The following is a 25,709-nucleotide window of genomic DNA, read 5'->3' as shown; positions in this document are numbered from 1 at the left end:
GTATGTATGTGTGTATGCTTTACATGCAATTTAGAAAGATACTTACAGCCTTTTGATCTGGCTGGCTGCTGTCATACCCAGTAGTTAGATCCCTTATTCCAGAAACTTTAAATCTACCACAAGATTTTGGGTATGTGTTTTTTCCATCAAAATTTCTAAGGTTGTCAAAAAGCTGTTGAATAACTTTAGGATCATGGCAGATGAAATACGAAGCTTTGGTAATATGGAAGCCATATCTGTGAAGACACAATATTAGGGAATCCAGACACATTATACAACCTTCCAAAAAGCAACACTCATACTCATCCAACTGAAGCATCAGTTCATGCCCTTAAAATTAAAAAAATATATAAACAGCTTAATTATCCCATTTTACATACTTTAAAGAAACTTCTGTGCAGATGCCTTTTATTTTTAATGATAAAAACAGTGTTTACAGCAAAACCAGAAGAAAAAAAGATACCATTATTGCCTTGAAGAGCTCTAACCACCAATGGAAGGGATTACAGCTAATAGCTTCTTTGAGTGGATTCCAGCTGATCTTTCCTAAGTAAAACAAATCCTAGATTGCTTTTCCCAATCACACTTCATTAAAACGTTTCTACTCTCCCATTAAAGTGTTTTTACTAAACCAAACTGTTCTGAACATTGTCTCTCTACCTCACCTGTTTGCTGCCAGGTAATGTGATGCATCAAAGATGAATGACCCGGTAACACTGACTTTTCAAAACAGCATATTGTCGAAAAACATACAAGCCTGGACTGGTTGTTCAAGTGAGCTCTTGCTACAGATCAAGACTTGATAAATATCCTTGATGGCAGTGAAAATCTGAGGGGCAAAATCTTCATTAGTACTAGGATGTTTGCACTAGAAATCTGAATGCCTTCTTAAACAGAGTCATGTTTATACTAAATGGACATCTTGAAGATTAATAGTAGTTAAATTAGTCTTAGGAGTTCAGTAAGGGAATTAACAAAACCTATCCTGTATCTGAAAGAAGTAATAAGCCTCCTAGGAGCATGTCCTTTTTCTGATCTGAATTTACTTCAGGACAGATTCCCCTTCTATATTTCCAAAATACAAAATAGAGTTTCTTCTGTTTCAACTATAACTCAGAAGGCAAATCTAACAAAAAAGTAAAGTAGTAAGTAGTAGAAAACTGCAACTCTATATTAGCCACAAACAAAAATCAAACACATACTAAACAACCCCTCAAAACAAAACAAGACCCCTCCTTCCAGCTCATTATCAAACAACAATTGAATCGGGCAGATTTGTATCTCTCCCTCTATCTGTAGCTCTGCCACAAAGTGACTATGTGCAGTGACATCTTACAGACTGCTTTTATGCTAAAGCAGCTCCAAGTCCTCTTCAGTGGCTATGTGCACAGCAGCATTGTGGCACAGCTCAATTACACTCTGTCAAATATTCTGAGGTCAACCTGAAGTGGGTGTTTACTGTATTAGTATATAAAAAAATAGTAAAAAAACCTCAAGCCAGAAGTTGAATATTTAATTCTTGAATATGCACTTCCAGCTAGTAGCATTTAAGGGAATTCTCATATCAGATACTGTATTTGCCACTCTACGTATGAATTCCTCTTTCATGCTCTCATATCACACAATTTATGTACGCAGCATAAGCAAGTCTTTACCACTTGATTCCTTCCTAAGGAGATGATGAAACAAGCATGGCTAATGCTGCACACAAATAAGAACTCAGGATTGGCAAAACAAGTGGCACAAAGGCTGAAATTTTCCATGAGTTTCTTTGCAGGTTCCACTCTCTCCTGTTAGTGTCTACAAGACAAGTAGAGCTGGAGAGTATCAAATAGCCCATGCTTCTCCCTCCTTTAAAACAAACAACCCAAAACCTCCACAAAAACCACTCCCTGCCCCATGAAATCAAATATTTATTGATTTCTTTGAATCTATTAAAAAAGAACAAAAGAAAAAGTAGTGCCTCATACTAGAAGTTCTTGGAGGGATACCCAGCTGTATATAGCCAAGAGTAATGGCTAGTCACAGCTTGCAGCTCAAATCTCATTAATCAGGGGCAGAAAGAGAAAAGGACAACCAAAACTCAACAACAATAATCTATAAAAAAAAAAAAAAGACTAATACAATAAAAAGCCTAACTTCAGAGCCAACTAGAATTAATTTAATCATAAGTAGCCCTGCAAGGACAGAAGTAAGCTGGCTTCCTTCTATATACAGCATAAATAAGCCAGAGCTACTTAGACCCATTCTGCCATCAACATTTTTGTGTGTCTGGCTCATTTAAGCAGCAAGAAACACTATAATCTCTACAGGTCAGCAATACAGCTGGCCAAAAACCTGCCCAATCTTCTGTAAAAGGACCCAAGTGCAGAATTTCCCAAAAGGAAAAAACATTTCAGACAAATGAAGAAAAAAAGATCTCATTAACTAATAGAGAATTAGTAAGGTAGTTATTATTATATCTAAAAAACCCTAAAACAACACAAAACAAAGTAATATATTTGTCCACAAGACAGGAACACTTTCTGGAAGTTTACTATTAGCACAGAATTGTTTTAATAATACAATAATCGTATTTTAGTTCTTTATAAACTACAGGTTGCTATTGAGTCCCTATTAACCCCAGTATGTGAAATTGAGAAAATCTGAAAATAAAAAATTAAAATTGAACTCACTCATCATAGACAGCTTTCAGCTGCTGAGACAAAGACAAATTCCTGCTTGCCAGAAAGCTGGCCATTTCCGCAGTTATAACAGCAGCACTGACACCATCTTTGTCCAGAACAGCAGGACAACACATATACCCTAAACAAGGAAAATTAGATATAATTTGACACATTTTTAACAGGAAATAGGATGGGGAGAGAAGGTTAGCCAACATCTTTGAAAGGAGAAATGCACATTACCATAGTATAGACATTTTAGAGTCAAAACAAAAGTAGAAAAATTGTATCTTCTAATCAGTATTCGTTTTAATAAGCAAGGTATTTAATGGAATTTCAAGACAGAGATTTGCATTGTATCAGTGCCACATACTCCCAGGTCTTTATGGAGCTTTCTAGAAAGAGAAATGCCACACTGCAGGAATAATGCAAGTATAACATTGTCTCAAATGTGATTACCTTATACAGTAGCATAAGGTAACACTGATAATTATGTGTGAAATTAGTGACTTTTTCTCTGGTTCTCAGGTACTGACATACTTAAATAGCACTATAGCTTTACAATTTCCTTCTCATGAATTCATAACTTTCATTTGTGGCTTTCAACTATGGCTTTCCAGTTTACAAATGTAATTTGAAGTAGTTTTTACTTTATTTTATTCCCATTTACACTGAGCTTAAATCTGTCAGGTAAAAATACTCAACTCCAAGTCTGGAAAATGTGTTTGTTTCTGTTTTTTAAAAATAGTTTATGCAGAATTTGCAATCCAAATCTGCATAGCCATGCTGCTGTACATATATACTCCTAGCCCACAAACTTTGTGCTAAGCAGAGATACAAAAGTTTTAACCACTAGTATCAATTAGCCAAATAGATAATTATCTGCTACTCACTGGAAATACACCCATTGTATTGAGGACACCCTTACGTTGCCATTTTTACCTTTTTTTTTTTTTTACATTTTATTTCATTAATGAAACGCTAACAGAGCACTGGCAAAAATTGCTCAGAGAAACTGTAGAATAGCCTTCCCTGGGGATATTCAGGAACCATCTGGGCCCAATCCTGTGTAATGTACCCTAGGAAGCCTTTTTTGAGTAGCAAGGCTGGACCAAATGGCCTCCAGCAGTCCCATCCAACCTTACCCATTCTGTGATTCCCTGCTATTCTACCACTTTTTGCAGTTGTTCTATTTTCACTGTTTTGCAAGATACGAAAACATAACATTCTGTCCCTCACCTATAGCCTCTTCAAATGCAAAGAGAACAGCTTTCCCCTGGTCCATGAGCTGTTTGGCACGGTTGCCCATCCACTTGAAACCTGTCAGTGTTTCCTACAGCAGCGAGGAGAAATCAAAGGCATTAAAAAGGTAAGCAATGTTTTATAAGCATATGACACTTTGTAGGCTAGCTAATAAAAAAACATGGTATAATGTGTAACATTTTGCTTACCTCAAAGTGAAAACCTTCCTTTAGTGCAATTGCTCTCAGAATTTTGGAAGAAACAGTACTGGATAACATGTAGACATCTTTAATGGCACAAGTATCCCTACTGTTATTTTTCCAGCAAGTGAAGATCCACCAGCCTAAAAGAGCTCCTAGTTCATTTCCAGAAAACACTTTCCATTCACCACTAGAGGCAAAAAAATATTAGAAAGTATGAAATCAAAGGATAACACAGGGGGCAAAAAAAAAACCTTATCGGTTCTTCTATAAATTAATATTAACAAATAAACCACTGCCTTGGAATTTCAAGTTACAGTAACAAGGTATCATGTGCTCATAATGAACAAAGAAAAAAATTCCTCCCTCAATGCATTCTGAAACTATTACCTTTCTTCTCCATCATACACATAAGCTTTTGCAGTTATCCAAAGATAAAACAGTGATATTTCCAATATATTTTAAGTAAAACAAAAATTTTCAGCATACAAATTACAAACTCAGTGATTAAGACAAGCACAGAGAGACAAAAATACAGTTCTCAAGTGATCAGTATTTTTAGTTAACCTAGTGACAAATACTTTTCATTTAATCACAAATACATCAATTAGTCATTGGGAAGATTGGAAAAAAAATCTTAAATGGGTAAAAAAGATTAATATCGATGTGTTGCTAGAACAGGCAAAAAAATGAAGAAAAGAAGAGACAAATGTCAAAATTGTCAAAAAAATTCCTGGTCACAAAAGGGGACAGAGACACTTTCAAACTGACAAAACCAAGACCTACAGAAACAGTACCTGTTGTGAAAGAGAAGCAGACTCAGTCTCCTGCATTTATTGATGCCAACAGGCACAAAGCAATGCACAGCGGCAACTTAGTGTAAGAGTGTTGAGAGAGTGTGCTCTAGCAGGAGGTTCTGTCAAAGAAGAAGTACAGATACTGTAGAAGCCTATATTAATATTTGATTAGTGTATGAAAAGCTATGACAGAAGTCTGAGAAGACACAGGACTGGAAATTAGGAGACACCAAGACTGGCTAAACAACGAGCTATAGGTAGCAGAATGAGAGCACCACGCTCTCACTGGTAATGGATACAATAAACTAACGCCCCTCTCCAACACTATTGAAATATGAACCTTCCAACTAACACAGTGCAAGATACAGCAGAATGTCCACAAAAGACCATCCTTCTTCCAAAGGCAGAGAAACCTCCTTAGTTCATGCTGTGAGGCTAATGAGTTTAAAAGCACCCCAAAACTCCAAAGAAAATACTGCCACTTTTAAAGCTACTACTTCAGTTTTTTTGGTCATCTGTTGAGGAAAATGGGTATTTGCACTGTCTCCTTTTACTGGACTTTGGAAATTTGTCTGACTGATACAGATCCAACTATTTAATTTATCCACATCCACTAAGGGCATCTAGCAGATGTCCATATCATCCTTCGTGTACCAAAGACCATTGCCATAATTTTACATCCCTCTTCTGGCTCTTATGCACAGGGAAATCATATATGCTGGCCCAGCAGCAGATTTTTTTCTGATCCTCTTAAAGCTGGAAACCTTGAAGTTTATTTTTACTAAGGATTTATAGCTTCTAACTGCTCAGATTAGTTTCTGATTTATCAAGATAGATAAAGAAGAAACACCACTATTTGTAGATATGATACCAACTGTTTGAACTTCAGCTTTCTTTTATTCATCAGATAAAATCACAATACAGAAATGTAAACAATTGTAGAAGTACAGGATATCAGAGGGAATGAAACAAGGGGACAGCCATATTGAGTCAGAACTATAGGTTCCATTTCACAAATATGATCAATTTATGGTAAACCCCTGACTGAGCAAGTTTACCGTTTGTGACCCCCTTCTTTGACTGGGTATACAAAGACAAATAATGCACATATAGGTGGTTCTTGAAAGGGAGAGTACAAATGACTACACCAAGAAGTACCAAACTGTGAAAAACCTTAAGGTGAAATTGAAAAGCAAGTACATAACATTATGTAAAGAAGTGGGAAACTGAGCAAGAGAAGCACAAATCATCTGATGATTAGTAAAGTGCTTGGTTTAACAGGATTTGAGAAAGAAGACACTCATATGAAGAAAAAGAGATTATCAGGGAACTATACAGATTCTCCTGAATCCAAGTTATTGTTTAATAAACCTAGAATGAAAAAGCGTTTATTGATCTTAAGTGAAAAAAACCTAACTGAAAACCCACCTTTGAAAAGGTATGGCACAATAATAACAATTCACATGCTTCTGTGCATGCCCAAACTACAGCAAGTGCCAACTATTTATTCAGGCTTCTGAACACTGTCTAATATTGATCATTATTTCATATCCTGCCCCTACCGTGGTCTGCTTCATACAGTCTTCTCATATTTCTGTGTGTTTTCAATCCAAAAAATTACTACTGTGACTATTCTTCCTCTGCAACGCAAGTAACAAGAATTCTTCAAATGAGTCTAACCTTGGGAGTAAAAATGTCAATGGTTTGCATTACTTTATTACCATACCTCTCTTGTTTCTCTGCCACTGCCAGTCGATCAGCATCAGGATCATTTGCTAAAATGATTCTTGCCCCGTCTTTTTCAGCCAAAGCAAAAGACAATGTCTGGAAAAGTGGAAAGCAGGACGAGATGAGCATTAATATTCCCAAATAATATTTTCACTTTCTTTATAGGTTTTAAGTAATTTTCCCAATTTATTTAATCTCAAACACACAATCATTACGTGTCTCTCAAAATACCCAAAAACTTCTAGCCTGGCAGCAGAAGAACATAGTCAGGACCTTTGACTTTACCTACATCATTCCACTTCTGTAGCACAACTTAAAAGCTACCTCGATTTAATGGGATCCTTCAAAAACAAAGTGTAACAGAAATAGTAGCAGAAACTCTAACCACCTGTCAGGACTTCTGCCCCCTCCTGGTGTTGTGTCAGAACAAAAGAGTAGAAGCCTTCCAAAAACAACTGTGAAGATTTTTATTATTATTTTATTTTTAAAAATTAACTACCACTTTGTCCCATGTGCAGTTCCTGCCCATTCTGTTAAAGCATAGAACAAAGCAGTTCAAAGTTATAGCTAATTACTACCTGTCTGGTTCAAAGAGGGCTATGTTAATGACAGGATACCAGCTAACTCTTCACTAAATGTAAGGCTATGAAACAGATTAAAAATAGACTTTCCACCAATATCTACAGCTGTGACTTTTGGCAAAAAGGAAAACACTGAGAGACATCACAACTATTAAATAAATAAATAAATAAATAAATTTACCAGAACACCTTTGCCTTCTTCAGGATTTGGATACTTCACTGTGGGGAAATCTGGATCAGGATCTTTCTGCTCCGGAACAGCAAAAGGAGGGCTGAGGTCAAATGCCTTGAATGCCAACTGCACAAATTTATGTCCTACGCCATGCACAGAAGTATGAACAAATTTCAGGTTTGTTTCCTTGTTTATATTCCTGAAATAAAACAGGTCAATAGTAAACTTGGACATGGAAGACTGTTCTGCACAAAACTGACTACGTTTGGAAACAGATACAACTCAGTATTCTACACCACTGTTCATAAAATTATGAATTAAAGGAGGTGAGATTTAAAAGTAATGGCTTGAAAATCGGCTTAGCCTCATTTTTTAACAATATGAGTCACTCTTGACATCCAATATCCTGGTATGTGCAAATCACTGGAGTAAGAAAGACAGTGCACTCTACATATCCCAGACAAGGCAAGTGAAAAGAGACTTTTCATCCCCAACTCTAGCATTTAAACCAGCCCCAAAGACTGTGAACACAGGGAGTCAACAGCAGCCTGCCCAATTTGAGCATACTCACTTTTAGGAGGTAAAAAGTGTTTGGCATACCTAAAATCATGCAAACTCCTAAGGAGACATTTAAATCCAATTCTGAAAAAGCAGTTTAGTAGCCCCAGCTTTCTAGTAACTCTTTTTAACTGCTTTTAGCAAGAGTAAGAACATGGTTACTGGTGGTTAAAATTTCTACATAAAATAAGCAGATCTAAAAGGTTGATACTCATCTACTACATAAATCAATTCTAACTGTTAATCACCAACAAAACATCCACTTCATTTTGCTGAGTAAACATTTTACTAAGCAAGTGATAAGAATAGGCTGTTGTAAGGCCCCCAAGGCTACTAGGAGCACAAGCAAGGCTGGAAGGACAGAGCAAGAACTTTTTTGTCCAGAACTGGCTTAACAACCTGGTTCACTGTCTCTCAGAATCTTGTTTTAAGGCTGGTGGGCTGTCCATGCCAGCTCACCTCCAACAGTTCCAGTCTTGCTGTGACACCTGGCTGATGCAAGGCCATGAAAATACAGGGAGACAGCATCAGAAATTTGCTCACTTTTCTGGGTTTGACTTCTGCCAGGACAGCTTTATGAACTGTCTTACTACACCACCACACAGCTGCCAGTGCTACCACAAAAGACGACAAAAAGGCACAGGCAGAACTGGATCATGGCAGGATTGTGGCCACCCTCACTTCTATCAATTTAAACTGCCTGGCTAACATACTAGATGGAATATCCTATATTCTTAAAGGAATTAACACCAGTCACCTGTAAAAGCACTGTTTCTGTATGTCTTTGAAATACTCCTTATTGACCATGGCATATGGATCATGAAGTAGTGAGCTGCTGTCAATCAGTTTGTCATCCCAAGCCTGAGGCCACGGTTCTTGGTTCTCCTCAATAGCCTGAGAAATTCCTTTGTCATGAGGAGAAATTATCTGAGCACCGTTTTCCCAGTAAACCTAAATAAAATAGGTAAGTGAATATATGAGCATGAATCTTATAAGATAGTTTTGTTATGTTTTTGTTGGTTAAGGTGCAGTACATTCACTAGAGTATTACAGTAAATTAGGCTTAGGTATACCCAAAGTATTCTGTTCATATTCTCAGTGTTTCTTCTCACATTCCTTTTTTATTCTATTAAAAAAAGCAGCAGTTTAATTTTATCAAAAGATATCAAGATCTATAATGACACACAAAACAAGGCCTGGTCATTTACTGAGAAAACTTCCATTTTTGTATTTTCGGAACAGTCTGTATAAGACTGCCCAGCTGCTGAATGACTGGCAATTCAGCTGTGTTTTTTAGTGTGGACAGCAGATTACAATGGCATTCTGCTTTCTCAAGCAAAGACTTTAATTATATTATTAGTTTAAGATGATTCTACCTTTAAGTACATAGAATAGATAGGAGAGATAAAGAGATAGTAATTAATTTAGTCTATACCATTATAGGAACTATATACAATTGCATTAGTTTCTCTACATGGAAAAAGCAGAGCCAGAAAATAGATCACATTGGAATACCTTGTAACCATTGTCTTGTTTTGGATTATGGGAAGCAGTAACCATAATTCCAGCACAAAGCTTCAGATGAGTTACTGTGTATGGCTGTAACAAGAAAAAGTTACTTGAGTAGAATGTGCAACATATTATATATTATTTCTTCTCATGCCCATATAATACTTCCATAGTGCTGAATGAAAAGTCAGGATGTGATTCCTACACACTGACTCCTTAAAGCAGAAGCTAAACAGTACTTGCTTCACTAGATTCCATGTGGCACAACTTCAGCCCTTGCTTTTTCTTGCACATTTTTCCATTTATACGTTATTAATATTGTTCCAGATGCCTTGTGAATCTTTAGGGTAGTGTATTTCTATATGGAAGCCAGATGCACATGCTGCCTACTCTAGAATGATTTGAGGTACCTGAGACCTTAGAGGATGCCAAGTCTGTTGGGGTAATGACCAAAGTCAGCACAGGACAGAGAACTGCAGCTCAAGCAGTCTCATCCATGCTGTCTTTTGGGAGCAGCCTGGGGAGCAACTACTCCATTGGGGTTCAGAAAGGAATTGTTTTGGAGAGAGCTCCTATAAATTAGCTCAAAACAGGTGGAGTGAATGAAAAATAAAGCATTATTCACAAACATAGCTCCAGTTTGTATTTACTCCTATTTCACTTTATTTAATAGTGAAATGCAATCAACTGCAGCTCTTGCAACACCACTTTAAGCTGCATTATTAAGAATTTGACCCTAAATCTACAAAAAAAAAATAAAATTATCAGTATAAAAATGCTGTGTTCTGTTTGCAATGCTCACTGGAGCAATTGGTATAGGGAGAAATTATTTCTTTTAGTACCAGGGCCAAGAGCAGGGCTTTTCTATATTGCTCTGGAGACACCTGGTGTTTTGATGAGGCCATCGTGGACACACTCCAACAACCCTTCTGGCAAAACATCACTGCACTCCAACAACTTGCTATTATGGATTCAATACTCGCCCCTTGTCCCCCCCAAAAAAAAGGTAAAAATCCTGCCAAATGTGAGTGTATGTTTCAGACTTCAGACTCCACAGTAATCTGCTGACATTCCACATTCTCCCTTCTTTTGCTATGGATGTTGTAAACTATATATAGCTAAATAAGTACAAGACTGACTGCAGGAAGAGCTTAAAAAGTAAGAACTGTTTGTACAGTTATCCTTAATATAAATAATGCAAGGTTATCTGACAGAATTTGTATATATATATAAAGAAGATATAGTACGTAAAAAGACATAATAGAAAAACCTACCACAAAGGGAGTTGGTATTATATCAGAGAACAGATAAACTGGAACTCCCTGACTGATGAAGGTATTGGCAGCAAGTCTTGCAAACCTAAACAGGAAGAAAAGATACCTTGGGAATATATTCATTTTCTTACCAATTAGTTTACTAGAATTCACAGCCTTCCCTCCTACCCTAATGCAATTACAAAATCCTGACAGCAAATACCATCACTTAACAATATATCTCAATTATTATACAGACCCAATTTAAATGTGTTCCCTCACTATTCCCAATAGACAAAGCACACCTCTAACAACTGCTTTGGCATTACCAGTATGTAAGAATATTGTAAATCACACATATTAATTCACTTTACAGAAAGAAAATATAGTTGTAGATATAAATCCATCATGGATCACACAAGGCATCTACAAAATACTAAATACAAAAAATAAGAAGTACCTTTTGCTACTACCTCCACTGGAAAGATGAGCACGAGCATCAAACCCAATCACAACTCCTCTCTTTTTCAGGTCACTGAAATTCTTCTCAAGGTATCTGCAAAATCCCTAAAGACAACAACAAATCCACCTCATTAACTCAATACTGATGTTTAATTTATCATAGCATTAAGATGATTGCTAAGATGGTGATGTCTTAGGAAGCTAAGCAGACAGCATCTCACTGAACTACTCTGGGATTCAGCTTGTCAAGGACCAATAAACACCAAGAAATATCAGAAACCTTCCAATCAATATTGCAAACCTGGACAGCATTTAAGTACTTTTTAAAATATCAGAACCAAGTCCAAAAAGAACAGGTAACAATTAGTCCAAAATGCAGGTTTTGAGAAATGATTCAGCTGTCTTAGGTCTCACATGAGGAAGAGAATAGCTGGCCTATATTTCAGGTTTTTAACCAAACCTCACCCTTAATAATGACATCTCTTTAGCACATGAGAGCGACATCACCACTACAGGCTGCAGTTATTCAAGGTTGTGGGCTTTTTCCCCAAGTAGATCTACTTTAGGATCTATGTATGTATACATACCTTCACTGCTTTTATGTTAATCCATGTCCAGCACACACAAAGCTTAGCCAAATTTTGGCCACCTTTGTAGTTGTTACAACAGCACTAACTGTTACACTTGACCTTAATTGCAGCTGTGTATAAATTAAATTGCAAATCAAATATAGAAAGTAACTTCTTTTAATGGTTTAATAGCTTCTCTCTGCTTGTTTTCAGAGATCAGCACTCAGCTAATAATTATAATTTAATTACTTCTGAAAACTGGAAGAATAGGATACAGCTCATACTTCCATAGAATACTCATTTGCTTGCCATAAATGAGGCTCTTCCATTCATATACACAACCAGTTAAGTGAGATGAAGCGCTGAACACAATACCTGGGTTGTCTGGATAATAGTCAAGTCATTCATGTGGGAAATCCCTGCTCCCATGGCAGCTCTGAGCCCTGCTGTGCCAAACTCCATCCGTGAGCCAAAGTATTTCTGCAGTTCTCCGGCATTTCCTTCCGCAAGCAATTGTTTCACGATTGCGTAAGTTTTTGGATTCTGTTGATACAAAATTCAGATATTCTCAATGAGGTTTTGTTTGTTTTAACAGTACAAACTTTCTGTCCCAATCTCTGGGTTTCAGTATAAAAACATGGCACACAACCTCAAGAACACCAGAACTCCTGCTGTCTTCTTAATTTTAAATCAGTACAACCTCAAATATTATTTATTTTAGATTTCTCTCCTTAAGTGAACATGCTAACTGGACAGCAACATGTGTGTGTATGTATATATATCTCACAGTTTGAAACATTAAAATATTTCCAAGATGTTTTTATGTATTTTAATGTTTAATGTTTTCTATTTTTAAAAACAAAACAAACAAAAAGCAGCACTTTCACAGTTCAGAGAATTTTTCCTCATCACAAGAAATACTCTAAACATTTAAGAAAGTAAGTTTAAGTAAGTAAGCTGATTATTAAGAAATATTTGTTATTTCTCTAGCACTATATGTAGCATTTAAAACAAATTAAATCATAGCCTTGTCCCAAGACTGGCTAGTACCAGAGGTTGCAGCAAAACTAAGCAGACTGGGCAGAAAATAATTTCCAACATATTTGCAGGTAATGCTTGTAAAAATAAGCACAACCCCGGGATGAAAACCTAGAAATTACAGCCAAATTCTTAAATAAAATTACTTGAGAGTGGCAACAAAAAGGCCATGTCAGACCACTTGAGAACAGTGAGGAGTTTCTAACTTTCACTGCTTTTCTTCATATATTGCTTCCACAGATCTCCATTGTTATTTACTCCTTTTGTTTCCAGACTTAGGGAATTATCAAAGTCCTGTATACCTCAACTTCTCAGCGTAATAACATGAGACTTGTGAAGTTCAGTATTTGGTTTCTTGAGAGCTGACAGGCCAAGAGGACAGATGGTGGGTGGCAGACCCCTAACAACAGGATTACTTAGAGAGGCAGCGGGTTACTCACTGCATGAGTACACATACTTTACTCTGGAGTACAAAGATTATAATTTCCAAAGGGACACAAACTTGATTTCTAATCAAATGACCTCATAAAAGTCATAGACTTTACTATTTCCTGGATAACCTAGGTATGCTTACAGCAAGGGAAAGCATATCATCCTAGGCAAACAAGAAAAAACCAATTAAATGTAAAACCAACTATCTTCTGCAGCTTCAGAAAATGCTGCAGAACACACAGAGTATTAGGCATGTGAGTAAGTTTGCCTACAAAGGTATAAACATTCTGCACATCAAACTGAGACCAGAGTTGGGATGTCCTAACCACTGACCTGTGTTCCCATTGCCTCAGGACAAACAACATAGTTTAAATACTTAAAAGGCTAAAGAGCCTTTGTTACTAATAAGCAAACTGCATAATGCAGAATAAACTAAAGAATTAAAAAAAAAAAAAGAAATCCACTTCTTGAGTGCAATTAACAATTAGGTACCCCAGAATTACTGATTTCCAGTGCAAAATTTACCAATTTACCAGTCCAAGAATGTAGTAACTGACACTTCCTTGTAGGCAGCTTGACACAATTATCTATTATTATTGAGTAATTACATTCTGTAAGAATAAATATAATTCAATGTTGTTATAGAATATATAGGACAGCATGACTGAGTTTAGGCTGTTTACAAGTTGACGTCAAGTTTTTGCTTTAACATCAGGCCTATGTCTCAAAGGTAAAGCCTGAATGACACCATTTGCATCCATTTTTGTACACTGCCTAGTCACCTTTTAATTCCTCTGTGAGCTTTGTGCACACAAGTCATCTCTTACTACTGAAATGAGCATTTTTTTAGGCAGATATTACAAGTGTTTGACAGACTAGGAGCTGTAATGCCAATGAAGAAGGGCATCAGGAACATCCTGCAGCTCCCACAACCAAGCAGCTGTTTGTTGTTGTTAGAGGAATTTCCCAGGTTTGGTATCTATGGTGAAACTAGAAGGAACCTCCAGTTTTTTAAGTCTGGTTAAATGTACACATCCAGGTGGCTGCCCACACCTTAAGAGTTTCAGGCCATAAAATTGTCTAAAGAAAACTTGGTTGCATTAATTTTTCTCCACTTCCTGCCTCCACCCCACATCAAATAATGGTAAAAGCCAGGCCAAGTCTATTCAATATGGAAGAAAGATTTTTCCAGAACTATTGTTATAATTGTTTATGGCTATATTCTCCTAAGAATCTGCTTACTTTTTTGGGGGTTTTTTGTTTTTTTTTTCTTGTGGAGAATTCTATGATGCCATTTTACACAGCTAAGTAAAAAAACTAATCTTAGTTTTGGCTTTTTCTTCTGCTTAAACAAGCTCTTCACAGCATCTCTACCAAAGAAGGACCAAATTGGATCAGAAGGATGAAGTGCTGGCTTTTTCCCTTCTTATTGAGTCTCTCAGGTTATGCTTTTTTTGCTTTCAAATTAAACCAGATGTGAGTATGGGAGTACCATTTCTGTGAGTACAGTGGCAGGTGATTTAATACCAAGTTAATATCCACTAGTGCAATTAGCTTGAACATCACCTGGTAACACTCAAGTTATTTACTTTTATTAATCCACTACAGGAAGACCCAATGACTTATCATCAGTAGAGGAGTCCCCACAAGGTTTTAGAGAAGAGGAAAAGCTTCTGACTAAACAGATTTTATTTTTATTAAAACCAGGAACTACCTTCCATTCATAATTCTATGACTGATAATAGAAAGAATGAAAAAAATGCTATTACTGTAATGAACAGAGTGATGAAAACAGCCTGGTAACAAGCACAGTAATTGTAGGTAGGAACTCCCAGTTAGGTCAGCAGAACCTCCACCAGCCATAAGGGCTTGCTCCTGCAGACAATTATTTTGTAAGAAATGTAGGGCTTATCATCATTAAATATTAACCTATCTCTGCATGTCAAAGAGGAACTTTTTTTAATATCAGAGTAAATGGACAAGGGTTATATGTGATTCTGTTGCTCAATACAAACATGTAACAACTCCCTGAGAAATTAAAATACCTCACCATTTCTGAGCAATCAGCAATGGGTATTGCACACCAGTCAATTATTACTGAGTCAAAGATGCAAGTGTTAACAAAGGGCTAAACTTTCAAAAGTAAAGATGCTATAAGGGATACTGCATTAGATTTCCAGGGAGTTTAACATATTCCAGAGGGAATAACCAGTTGAAAAGCAAATTATTACACAGATAATAAGAAGCTTTAAAACCAAACTATTTTCTCAAAGTCAATTAAACTGGGAAAAAAAGGCACAAAAGCTTATCGTAATTTGACGTGACACATTAGCATTTCTGAAAAGAGGACTAGTTTGGCACAGCTCTATCATTAATAAAACCAGAACTGGGTAACTGCTCAGTTAAACAGCTGACTGATCTTTAATAAAGAATCACAACAAGCTCGAGGTACTTCTAATGATGTCCTTTAGAACCTGGAAAGAACACTAAAAAAAGAATTATTATATGCTTCCACTGATAATTTTGAAATAAGTAGAAGATGCCTTACCAAACAGGTATGTGTGCTGCACAAAACTCAGAGAGCATTGTTGAGTCCTCAGGCCTCTTCAGTCACGTGACTGAAGAGGGTGCAATGGCCAGTGTGTTCCAATAAAACCAAATGAACAAATTATATGAAAAGGGACATAAAAAATGCAAACCAAATGTGCCAATAGTGGTGTGCAACTCAGTGGGACCTGCAGCAGCCAGCAACTACATGACCATTTCCAGAACATCACTATGGTGAGATGCTTCTTTCTTTAGGTATGTGGAAAACAGAAACACAGAGAAGATTTTAATTCTGCATATAAAGCTGTCAAAACCAAAAACAAAGATAAGTCTCAACAGGAAGGGAAATAACACTTGAAAAAAACCAGGACTGACAACCTCTGCATTTCCAAGTGTTTTTGAAGTGACATGTCTCTTGGGATCAGTATTTTAGTAAACAAAAATTGGAAGGCACCAGGAGGTTTTTAACACCAAGAGACAGGTAACACGGCAATGTGTGCTAGTCGTTAATAATTTAAGTCTATCAACTACCCTGCGACTGACGCGGTTCGGAACAATACAGGCCCTTTTGAGACAGACGTTCAGTACAGCTAAAAGCCAGACTGAGACCATCCGGGGGGGGTTCGGCACGGAAGCGGCGGCAGGTGACGGAGCCGCAGCACCGGGCGGGGGGCGGCAGCAGCCCCGCAGCCCCACCCGATGGGGATGGACAGAGGGGTGGAGAGAGAGCATCCCTTGGTCAGAGAGCTCTGAAAGCAGAACCAAAGGAGCAAACGGGTGCTTTTACCGCACCCCAAAGCGGCACAGCGCAACAGCCGGGCGTCACCCCGCGCCTCCTGACCCTTCTCCAGCCTGCCCCCACCCAGCCCCTGCCTGGCCGGAGCCGCCGCCCCTCACCTTATCCCAGAGCAGCCACTGTTCGGCCGCGCGGCGGAGCGCAGCATCCCCCGCCGAGCCCCGCGCTGCCATCCCGCTGCCGCCCCAGCCGCCGCTCCGCTCCTTCCCTCTTCCGGAGCGCGGCCGCTCCGCCCGCCCGCCGCACCGCCCCTGCTCCGCCCCGCCCGCCCGGGACGGGGTCAGGGCCGGGGCCGGGGCAGAGGCCGCGGCCGGACGGGGCGGCTCCGCTCGTGTCCTGCCCTCCGGGGCCGACTCGGGGCTGTCGCGTAGAGCGGGGGTTTAATAATACTTCCCCGGGGCGCTGAATGTTGTCACAGCCCCAGTGGAGCTGCGGCTGCGGCCCAGGGGAGCCCCGAGGGGAGCCCCGGGCAACCCTTGGTCCCAGCTCCCGCACTGCGCCGAGCGGAGGAGAAGCGTTCCCAAATACCTTCTTTTTTTCATTTTCTTTCTTTTCAAAGTTCTTGTCTAATGCTTTCTGGGACCGCTCTGAACAGAGTGGCCAGAACCATGCAACTTGCAAAGTGCCACGGTCCTGAAAACTCCGTGATCTAATGACACTAGAAGAGGCTGAAAGGAAAGAATAGCTAGCTGCTGCGATGAACACAGTTTTTCCGGAAAACAATACAGTATAAACTATTTCAAAATACCACATAACAGTTAGATTCTTCCTAGTGAATCTTTCAAAATTAAATTTCCAAGAAAGAGTTCAAAACCCAACAGCTTTTAATGAGAAGCCCTAGATACCGAGTTGGAGAAAAACTGGTTGACTATGTGTTAAAACTGAGACATAAAGGATGAAGGGTTTTTCCCTTTTTTTTTTTTTTTTTTATCCAGCTGTTACCAAACCCAGCTGAAATTGACAAAATAAAACTCAAAAAACCCATTCAATAAACCAAGTATAAAGTATAAAGTTTGCTGACTTTATACTCTTTTTTGGGAACTTAAAATACTGTGCCTAATTTTAATTTAATCTTCTTCAAAACAGGTGAAACCACTACTAAATTCAAATTAATGCTAGAATTTCAGGGTGAGGTACTGTGTGGGGTACCTAAAGCATCTCTCTCAATCTACTCAAGTACCTACTTACTCAAGTGAAATGTTTCAGATGAATATTGAATGTTAAGCATTTGGCTCAGTGTGGCTGCACCTACACAGGCTTTTCACATGAGGTATGAATTAAATGACATTTGTCTGTTAGCTGAATTAGGCTTCAGCCATAACACCACAGCATCAAGTTGCTTTATTTAGCTTGCAGATAGGAAGAGCAATGAATGCATCAATGGCGCTCATCAATGTCTTCAGCCATGTTTTGAATTTTATATTATCTACAACTATATGTTGTTCAGAGGGATTTTACCAAAGTATATAATATATACCAAAGTATATAAATACCTGAAGGGAGGATGCAAAGGGGATGGAGCCAGTTTTTTTTTCAGTGGTGCTCACTGACAGGACAAGAGGCACAAACTGAAACAGAGGAGGTTCCAGGTGAACTTTAGGAAATGATTTTTCACTGTGATGGTGACTGAGTACTGACACAGGTTGCTTAAGGAGGTTTTGGAGTCTTCATCCTTGGAAATATATAAAGGCCATCTGAACATGGTTTTGGGCAAGAAGGTCTTGAGCAGGGAAGTTTGACCAAATAACCTCCAGAGGTCTTCTCCAACCTCAACCATTCTGTGAATTTGAGATGTTGATACATTCTGTAATACATAAGAAGTTTTATGTTCTGGCAAGGAGCCTAATTTTTTCTCTGCTGACTTCTGCAGTACTGTGATACAGCTGTAGAGAAAATTTGTGAAATGCTAACAGAAAATGAATGTCAAAACCACTGATATTTTCTTGTTCCATGTACAGATATTAGATTTAAACTCTTCTACCCAGTTTCCCCATTTTCAGTACGCTTTTAGTGCATGATTAATTCTCCATTTGCAGTCACCTGGACATGACAATTGCTATTTGTGTTACCTACAGAAATAAAAGGACTAAGGATTATGGGATATTACTGGTAAGAATTTAAAGTTAGCTTTAGGTTCTCAGAGCTTAGAGTGCATATTTGTCTTAGCTCCCCTAGTTTAAGCAGTCTGAAAATTTAAAGGTATTTTATTAGTATGAAGATATTATTTAAAGATATTTATTAGTAATGAAAATTTTCACTTTCATCACTAGCTTGAAATACTAGTAGGGGGCAGGAGAGAAAAAAGCTTTGATTCTGCAGCACAGATTGACTGTGAAACTGTGGTGCACATTGCACAAGCACATATAGCCCTCAGAAGAGGATGTTGTCTTAAATTAAGCACCGTTCTCTGAGAGAGAGGAGGGGGAAGCAGGGGAAGAAAAGGAAGGATGTGGTGGGTATTGTATTCCTGGCTTGAATTTTAGTATTTGTTCTCCACTTCTGTTGTCTACCAGCTAACCCAAGGATGTGTCAGATTATTTTATATTTCCTCTTGGAAAATTTTTCTCCATTGTTTATTGTAAGCTTTTGATTCACAAATGAAAGTCTTTTATAATTTCCTCTGTTTAGCATAGATTCCTGATCTCTGGTAGTCAGGCAGATCTTGGATCCTGTGGCAGCAGAACTACTAAAACATGCTTTTTCTCTCTTGTTCTAGGCTGCATTCAGTTTCTAGGTTCAAGGATAAATTAACTTACGTTTGTTCAACAGATAGAGCTAATGCCAGATCTTTTCAAGTATATTTTGGATTGCTGCCCTTCTCTTACATGTAAAGACCAAAAATGCAAGCCAAAGGGAAAAAAAAAATTAGTCTGACTAATGAATACATGATCTCGAACTCACTCCTTGTGCAAATGATTCAAATTATGCTGTAACAAACAAGAAACATTTGATATTATGATTTCATGAAATTCAAGAGTAATATGCAGTTTATTTTGACCCAATTCCTTTACGAAAGAAGTGAGTAGGGTGCATTATTTTTATATATATCTTTCAGTTTAATTGTTATTAAACTTTATTCCCTCCCTAGGTAATTTTATAGATACCTAGGTAGAATTACCAGGCCTACAACTTGATTTGAATAACACTGTGCTGTGTGTTACAGAAATTGGATTGAGAGGAATTCTGACACTCCTCTCACCCTAAGCTAAGGAAAGCTTTCTTAACCAGGATTAGTTATCCAAAGTGGAAGTAAAAAAATCTAAACTGGTTGCAGCATAAATATACCGGATAGATATTTGCCTTAACAACAACAATAAGTTATGCAGATTTTCGTAACTTGTTATGAAAACATAACAAGTTTCCCAAAAATGTTAAGCTTCTAAATCCAACTTTAGACTTCTAAGTAAGCTGTTTCTCAAAAGTGCTGAACCTGCAGCAGTTCCCATTGAATGCTCAGGCTTGTAAATGCATGGCTGAGAGGCACGATGGCAATATCAAAGGGGAAAGGCGGTTGCTTTAAAAAAACTGGCACAGTATGTTTTTATACAGCTCCACTCCACAGTTTACACCACTAAAGTTGAAATATTTGTTTTAAAAGTGAGCTCACATGCAAAAGATTTATCTGCTGCCCTATTGATGAAGGAAATAGTATCTAAAATTTGGAAAGTTAGTAGCAGCACATTTCTGTTAGAAAGCTGCTCTAAGAAGGTAACACCAAATGCCCTACCTTGTTTTTCCCAAATAAATAAAAAATATCTGCAATCAAGGAACTGACTTAAAAGATGTAGCATCTTATTAATGCAGATTATTTACTCTTTGTAGAGGAGATAAGCATATCCTACTGAAACCATAAAAGACCTAAATGAAAGGCTATACTGAGAAATTTGTACAGTAGGTCTTAAAATGGCCCCAAGCAACTTGGAAATTCTACTACAGTACGCTTATGCTTTTTAAACAGCTTCATTTTTAATCTCCACAAAATTTTAATTAAAATGAAGCAGAATAATTAAAACCCCCGAACCTAAAGCTCTTCCTAAAGCGAGGTCAGGCTTCTCGCAATGATTTAATGGGCACTGGCTGCCCTCTCGCGGTCGGAGCAGGAAGAACCACCGAGGTCAGCTGCTGCTCGATGTTGAGCTGGAGCTGCGTCCCCGGCTCCTGCCTTACAAAAAACTCCCCACGTTTCTGCCAGATAACAATTGTTTCATAATGTAGTATTAGTCTTCCTTTAATCTGGGGCATCTCTCCTTGTCTTTAGATTTAGACAATAGAAAACGAATGTCAGTGAATAAAAAATATCTGCAGTCTTTCTTATACTGCTTCAATATTCCTGTTTCCAGAGTGTTCCAGCATCAAGTAATGAAAAGAAATACTGAAAAAAATAACAGGAGTGCCATGCATCGAGAAAAATAACATCTTTCCCATACATAATTTTGCATAAAACTTTAAAATGTGCATTCAACTACATTTTTACTTCCTGAAGTATAATTGTTAATATATAAAATACTTAAGTAAATTAACACAGTAATACATGTTAGTAAAGACTGTGAACTTCACTACGGGCCTAAGGGGTTTGTTTTCTTTCTATGTTCCCTGACCAAACTGTTGAAAGGAATTAATGTTGCTACCTTTGACAACAATTTGCTTTTGTAACAATTACAGTATCAATAAAATTTTTCTGGTGTCATGTGCTTGCTTGGTAAATGCAAATATTACTCTAGGCATTTGGCTTGATGCCTTCACTGCTTTAGAAATTGTTTTGAGATTGGCTTTCTGATTAGCATAATTATGCTCCTTTTTATTCTTGGTTTACTTGCCAAATACTCAAAGTTGCTTCCTGCTTGTTCCTACTTTGTAGGTGATAGGTTAGTCATAGGATGCTTGTTTTTCATGGCAAGATTGCAATGATATGTGATTAGAAGTAAGAGTGTAATGCCCTGCAATTCTACCCCATCTTCTAGAATCAAAATGCACTGAAAAGGTTCGAACATTTGATTTCAAGTAGTTTCTTTCTTAAAATAATAACACCTTCAAAACACCACCAGAAGTAATCATCTCTTTGCAAACAAGTAATTAATAATATTTGCCCCCTCCAGCACAATTACCTGATACCAATAACAGACTTTGTCAAGGGATATATGAGCACCAAATAATTACAGCTATATTAGGAATTGATAATTCATAGTGCTTTGGATCATGTGGTAACCAAACCTTAAAAACAAGGTGAGTTAAAAGTGTACAAAAGTTTTACTCTTGAGGAAGGAAAACACTCAATATACAAAAAGGTTCTTGCAGATGGAGATGGATATCACACATAGTTGATAATTATTTATAAATAAAATTTAAAGCTTTATTAATCCCAGATGGCCCAAGCCATCTCTACTTGAGAAGGCATTTATTGCCACTTTGGTAGTCAGCTAAGAGGCCAGGATGGCTTGGTAGCACTATAGCCTGTTCACTCAGTACTATGGGAAAGCCCAAATCTGGTGACTTGTAGGCAGAGTACAAGTGCCATTCAAACCCTCCTTGGTGAATGACCTCTAGGTATTGTGCACCAAGGACAAAAGAGGGAACAAAGTTTCTGTAAGTGATAGCTAATGAAAGAATTATACTGAGTGATAAAGCTGTAACACATTTTGAATCCTGGTATTTCACTACTCTAGTACCACTTTATTAGTATATACTGCCTGCTTATTGTAATACAATATCATTGTAGAGGAAACTGTACTATTTCCTCTGTAGATATAAATATTTGCTGGAACAGTCTTCCTGAGAAAAACACCATTAAATAATTCTCAAACAATTCAGTGTCAATAAGACAAGATAATATTTTTCTATAAAGAGATGCTTTAAATAAATAATCTATTTTACAAATTAAAAGATAAATAAGTATGAAGTTAACTGGAAGAATAAATCCTATATATAGTTAATACATATTGACTCATTGCCACTGTGGGCAAGCATGATGTGCAGGCACAGACAATTGTTTACATCTTTGTGTAAGATCTTTCTGTACATCTCTTGCATACTACTGATGCAGTAATGTGTGAGCTCAGCCACCTGCCAGATAAAATGTCAGCAAGAAGACTTACTGAATGCACTAGCTTATTAGTTGAAAAGATTAAACAGAGCATTCAGCTCAGGCTTTATAACCAAAGCATGTAAATACACACACAGACACAAGTCACTCAGTTTCCCATGCTACAAATTTTGAATCATGCAGTAGCTGAAGTTTGCATAGTGTATCTCCAAATGTGTGGGACATAAATTTTGGGGGCACATATGGTCTTATTTACCTCCCTCCCCCTTGTATCATATGAGGAACTTTTACTACTGTTAGTAGCATTTTATACAGCAAATAACAGCGAATTTATACAGCACTAGAAGTGTTATACATAGCAATCTAACAGCAAAAAGATTGCATGTTTTGCTATCTTTTAAAATTAGGTTTGCTATCTTTTAAACAAGAAGCCTAAGGAACAGAAATTGAATATGTAAACATCAGTTCTAGCCATATGTGCAAGAGTGCAGATTGTTGGAGGCTGTTCAGATAGTCAGTTGCCTTGTCCCATAGTCTGTTTGATCTCGATGAACACCTATGGGCCTCAGCTGTCAATCACCTGATAGACAGAAATGTATTTAAGGGAAATCTTGCTTATTCGTACAGAAGGAAAGTTCCCCCCCTCAAAATTGAGTAATATAATTAGACATTGGATAGCAGCAGCTGTTCTAACTACAGCATGACCGATCCATCACTTTTCTTCCCAACTACTACTTCCCTCCCTAGAGAGCTGCATTTTATGATTTATTGTGCTGCCTGTTATCTCTTAAAATCAATATACTTAAAAATAGCGCTTCAAAAGGGATCCTGATTCTGAGGTAAAACTCTCCCTCATATTGCTCACTTTCATCCAGGAGCCTAAATATTAGCAGATCTGATGTACATATATCTCTTTATTATCTCCGAGAATGCTTCTTGCTGAGACTTTCCTTTGCACTACTCTGCCAGAAGTAGAAGTTTACACCTGAGTATTCTTTAGGGCACAGTTTTAGCAAAAACATATTGTAATTAATAGTATTACCACTTCCTCACTTCTTTCCATTTTTTTAATGTTATTTATTTTAAACAGAAACCTGCACTTTGCCTCTCTCCTTTCCCAAGAAAGACATTTTGGTACAGTGTCAATATAAGATGCTACCTTGTTACTGACAATAAAGATAACATACCATCAGGCTATACACAGGACTGAAGAGGTAAAATATAATCACACTATGCACTGGCCAGTTCAAAGGTGTAGTGATTTTTCTTAAAGTGCTGTAGTACAGGACAAACAGTAAGCATAAAGGGGCATAGTAAGTTTTCAGCACAGCTAAAATTTTGTAATAATCTAGATAGATAGACTATAAAGATTCATCACAATGTGGAAGTTTCATCCTGTATTCCAGGTCCAGAGTTTTGACTTCCAGGATTTCTGTGTAATTTTAAATTTTAGTATAATATTGCAAGTTATCATATTTCTCATTCCGTATGCTTTTATGTACTGAAGAAAAGAATCATGTAACATTTTTTGATCATGTATTTCTGGCATGAAGGGTGAGATTTGTCTTGATTGGTTAAGATTTACATTGAAAACAATGACCCATCTTACATTAGCTGAGAGCCATCACACTTATGAAGATACCTGAAATATCTTCATTTTGTTGGCTATTAATGACAGCAAAAGTACAATTGGAGCTCTAGACAAGCTAATTTAAAGTAGCAGCTCTTGGCTCAGAAGCTTATTCTGATGTGAAGGTGATAAAAGCACAGAAGAAGATAGCAAAGTACATGTATATCAATCCTGTGAGAATTGCAATAAAAATTGACTAAGTTTGCAGGGTAATGGATAAAAGAGAGGCCTCCAAATAAAAATGTCTTCTTTCCTCCATGACTCAGAAGTGACCTGAAATTAAACCTTGCCTGATGTTGCCTATGCTTCCAGGAAATTAAAATTTAATAGCTAAATTCTAGTGAAGTGACTTATTTATCTAACAGAGGCTCCCTAGGGAAACAATAAGTCATGTTTTGCATTTTGCATTTATTGTAAGACTTTGGAGCTATTTAAGATCCTCCCATGTTGCTGTAATGGCTTAGAGGCTCTCAGTAGGTCAGCCAGCACTGAAGCACCAAATACAATGTCAACATCATTGTTAAACACAATGGAGAACTGTTAACTGTCATGGAAAAGAGAATATATTGACCATAAAACAAACTAGGAAACAAAGAAACCCTTCTGCATCATTATTTGGAATATTTCCAGTTATAGACATTTGACCAGACAGACTGATATAAACCTACAAATGTCAGAAAATGGAAAAAGAAGTTGGGAGAAAGTGAGGACTGAATGATACACAATGCCAGATGTCAGTAGGGCAGTTCTCTACAGAATGATTTACTACACATGTGTTTTCTGTTAATCATCCACTGGAAATATTACAGCCCTCAGAAGACGGAAACAATCAGCAATATGAGCATTACTTTTCTGTAAAACGGGGGGGGGGGGGGGGGGGGCGGATAACTCAGCAATGCACAAAGGAGCAGAAGTAGTCCCTCTTCCCATACCCACCATCTTAAATTAACCTGAAAATACTACTATCTCTTACTTGAAAATACTTGTAAGCAGTCATCTGTGTGACAGGCAAGGATCACATGCCAATGTTTCCTCAGATGATTGAACCACAAGCTCTTGGTGTGACTATATTGGAGCTGGTAACTTTTGCAGCTGTCAAAATAGATCTGTGTTCCTATTTTAAGGTATAGAGCTCCTTGCCCTGCAATGCTCAGCTGAACTGATCTAGATACCAAGCCTTATTTATGCACTGCCTAACTCCAGAAGCAGCTGTGGACTTTGTGACTAGAAAGAAGATCAGTTAGATGTCCTCTAAAAGAATCAACGCTTTGTCTGACCCTTTCAAAAGTCACAAAGCTAGTTAAATCCCAGTTAGGGATTCAGTGAAGAGACAAGCATGCAGTCAGCATGTCCCCTCCTTTGCTGAAGCAGGATACTGTGCTTCAGAAACCTGATTTCACTCAATCACTCCCAAGTTTTTTCTCATCTATTCTCATGGGTCCTGTCAAACACACCAGTGTTGTTTTTACACCAGCTTTAGCAATGATGACAC

General features: G+C 37.6%; 1 protein-coding gene across 3 annotated transcripts in view; it reads right to left on the bottom strand.

Annotated features, from left to right (window-relative positions):
- Positions 1-25,709, bottom strand: part of PGM2 (phosphoglucomutase 2) — a 41,498-nt gene that overhangs the window by 5,103 nt on the left and 10,686 nt on the right. The window contains exons 1-12 of one of the 3 annotated variants that reach the window (XM_023925381.2): positions 16,649-16,794; positions 12,110-12,277; positions 11,164-11,270; positions 10,725-10,809; positions 9,457-9,540; positions 8,699-8,892; positions 7,393-7,582; positions 6,629-6,726; positions 4,115-4,295; positions 3,903-3,996; positions 2,676-2,805; positions 47-236 (exon numbers count right to left, since the gene is read on the bottom strand). In XM_023925381.2, the coding sequence (XP_023781149.2) occupies positions 47-236; positions 2,676-2,805; positions 3,903-3,996; positions 4,115-4,295; positions 6,629-6,726; positions 7,393-7,582; positions 8,699-8,892; positions 9,457-9,540; positions 10,725-10,809; positions 11,164-11,270; positions 12,110-12,277; positions 16,649-16,720 (1,593 nt within the window). In that variant the 5' untranslated portion in view covers positions 16,721-16,794. Of the gene's footprint in view, positions 1-46; positions 237-2,675; positions 2,806-3,902; positions 3,997-4,114; positions 4,296-6,628; positions 6,727-7,392; positions 7,583-8,698; positions 8,893-9,456; positions 9,541-10,724; positions 10,810-11,163; positions 11,271-12,109; positions 12,278-15,752; positions 16,627-16,648; positions 16,795-25,709 lie in introns of those variants that run through there. The other 2 variants (XM_023925380.2, XM_086891058.1) reach the window with 2 other exon arrangements.

The sequence above is a fragment of the Cyanistes caeruleus genome, chromosome 5 (genome assembly GCF_971803275.1).
Source record: "Cyanistes caeruleus chromosome 5, bCyaCae1.hap1.1, whole genome shotgun sequence".
Lineage (NCBI taxonomy): Eukaryota > Metazoa > Chordata > Aves > Passeriformes > Paridae > Cyanistes > Cyanistes caeruleus.
The sequence above is the reverse complement of the archived record's forward strand: the minus strand, read 5'-3'. Positions and strand labels throughout refer to the sequence as shown.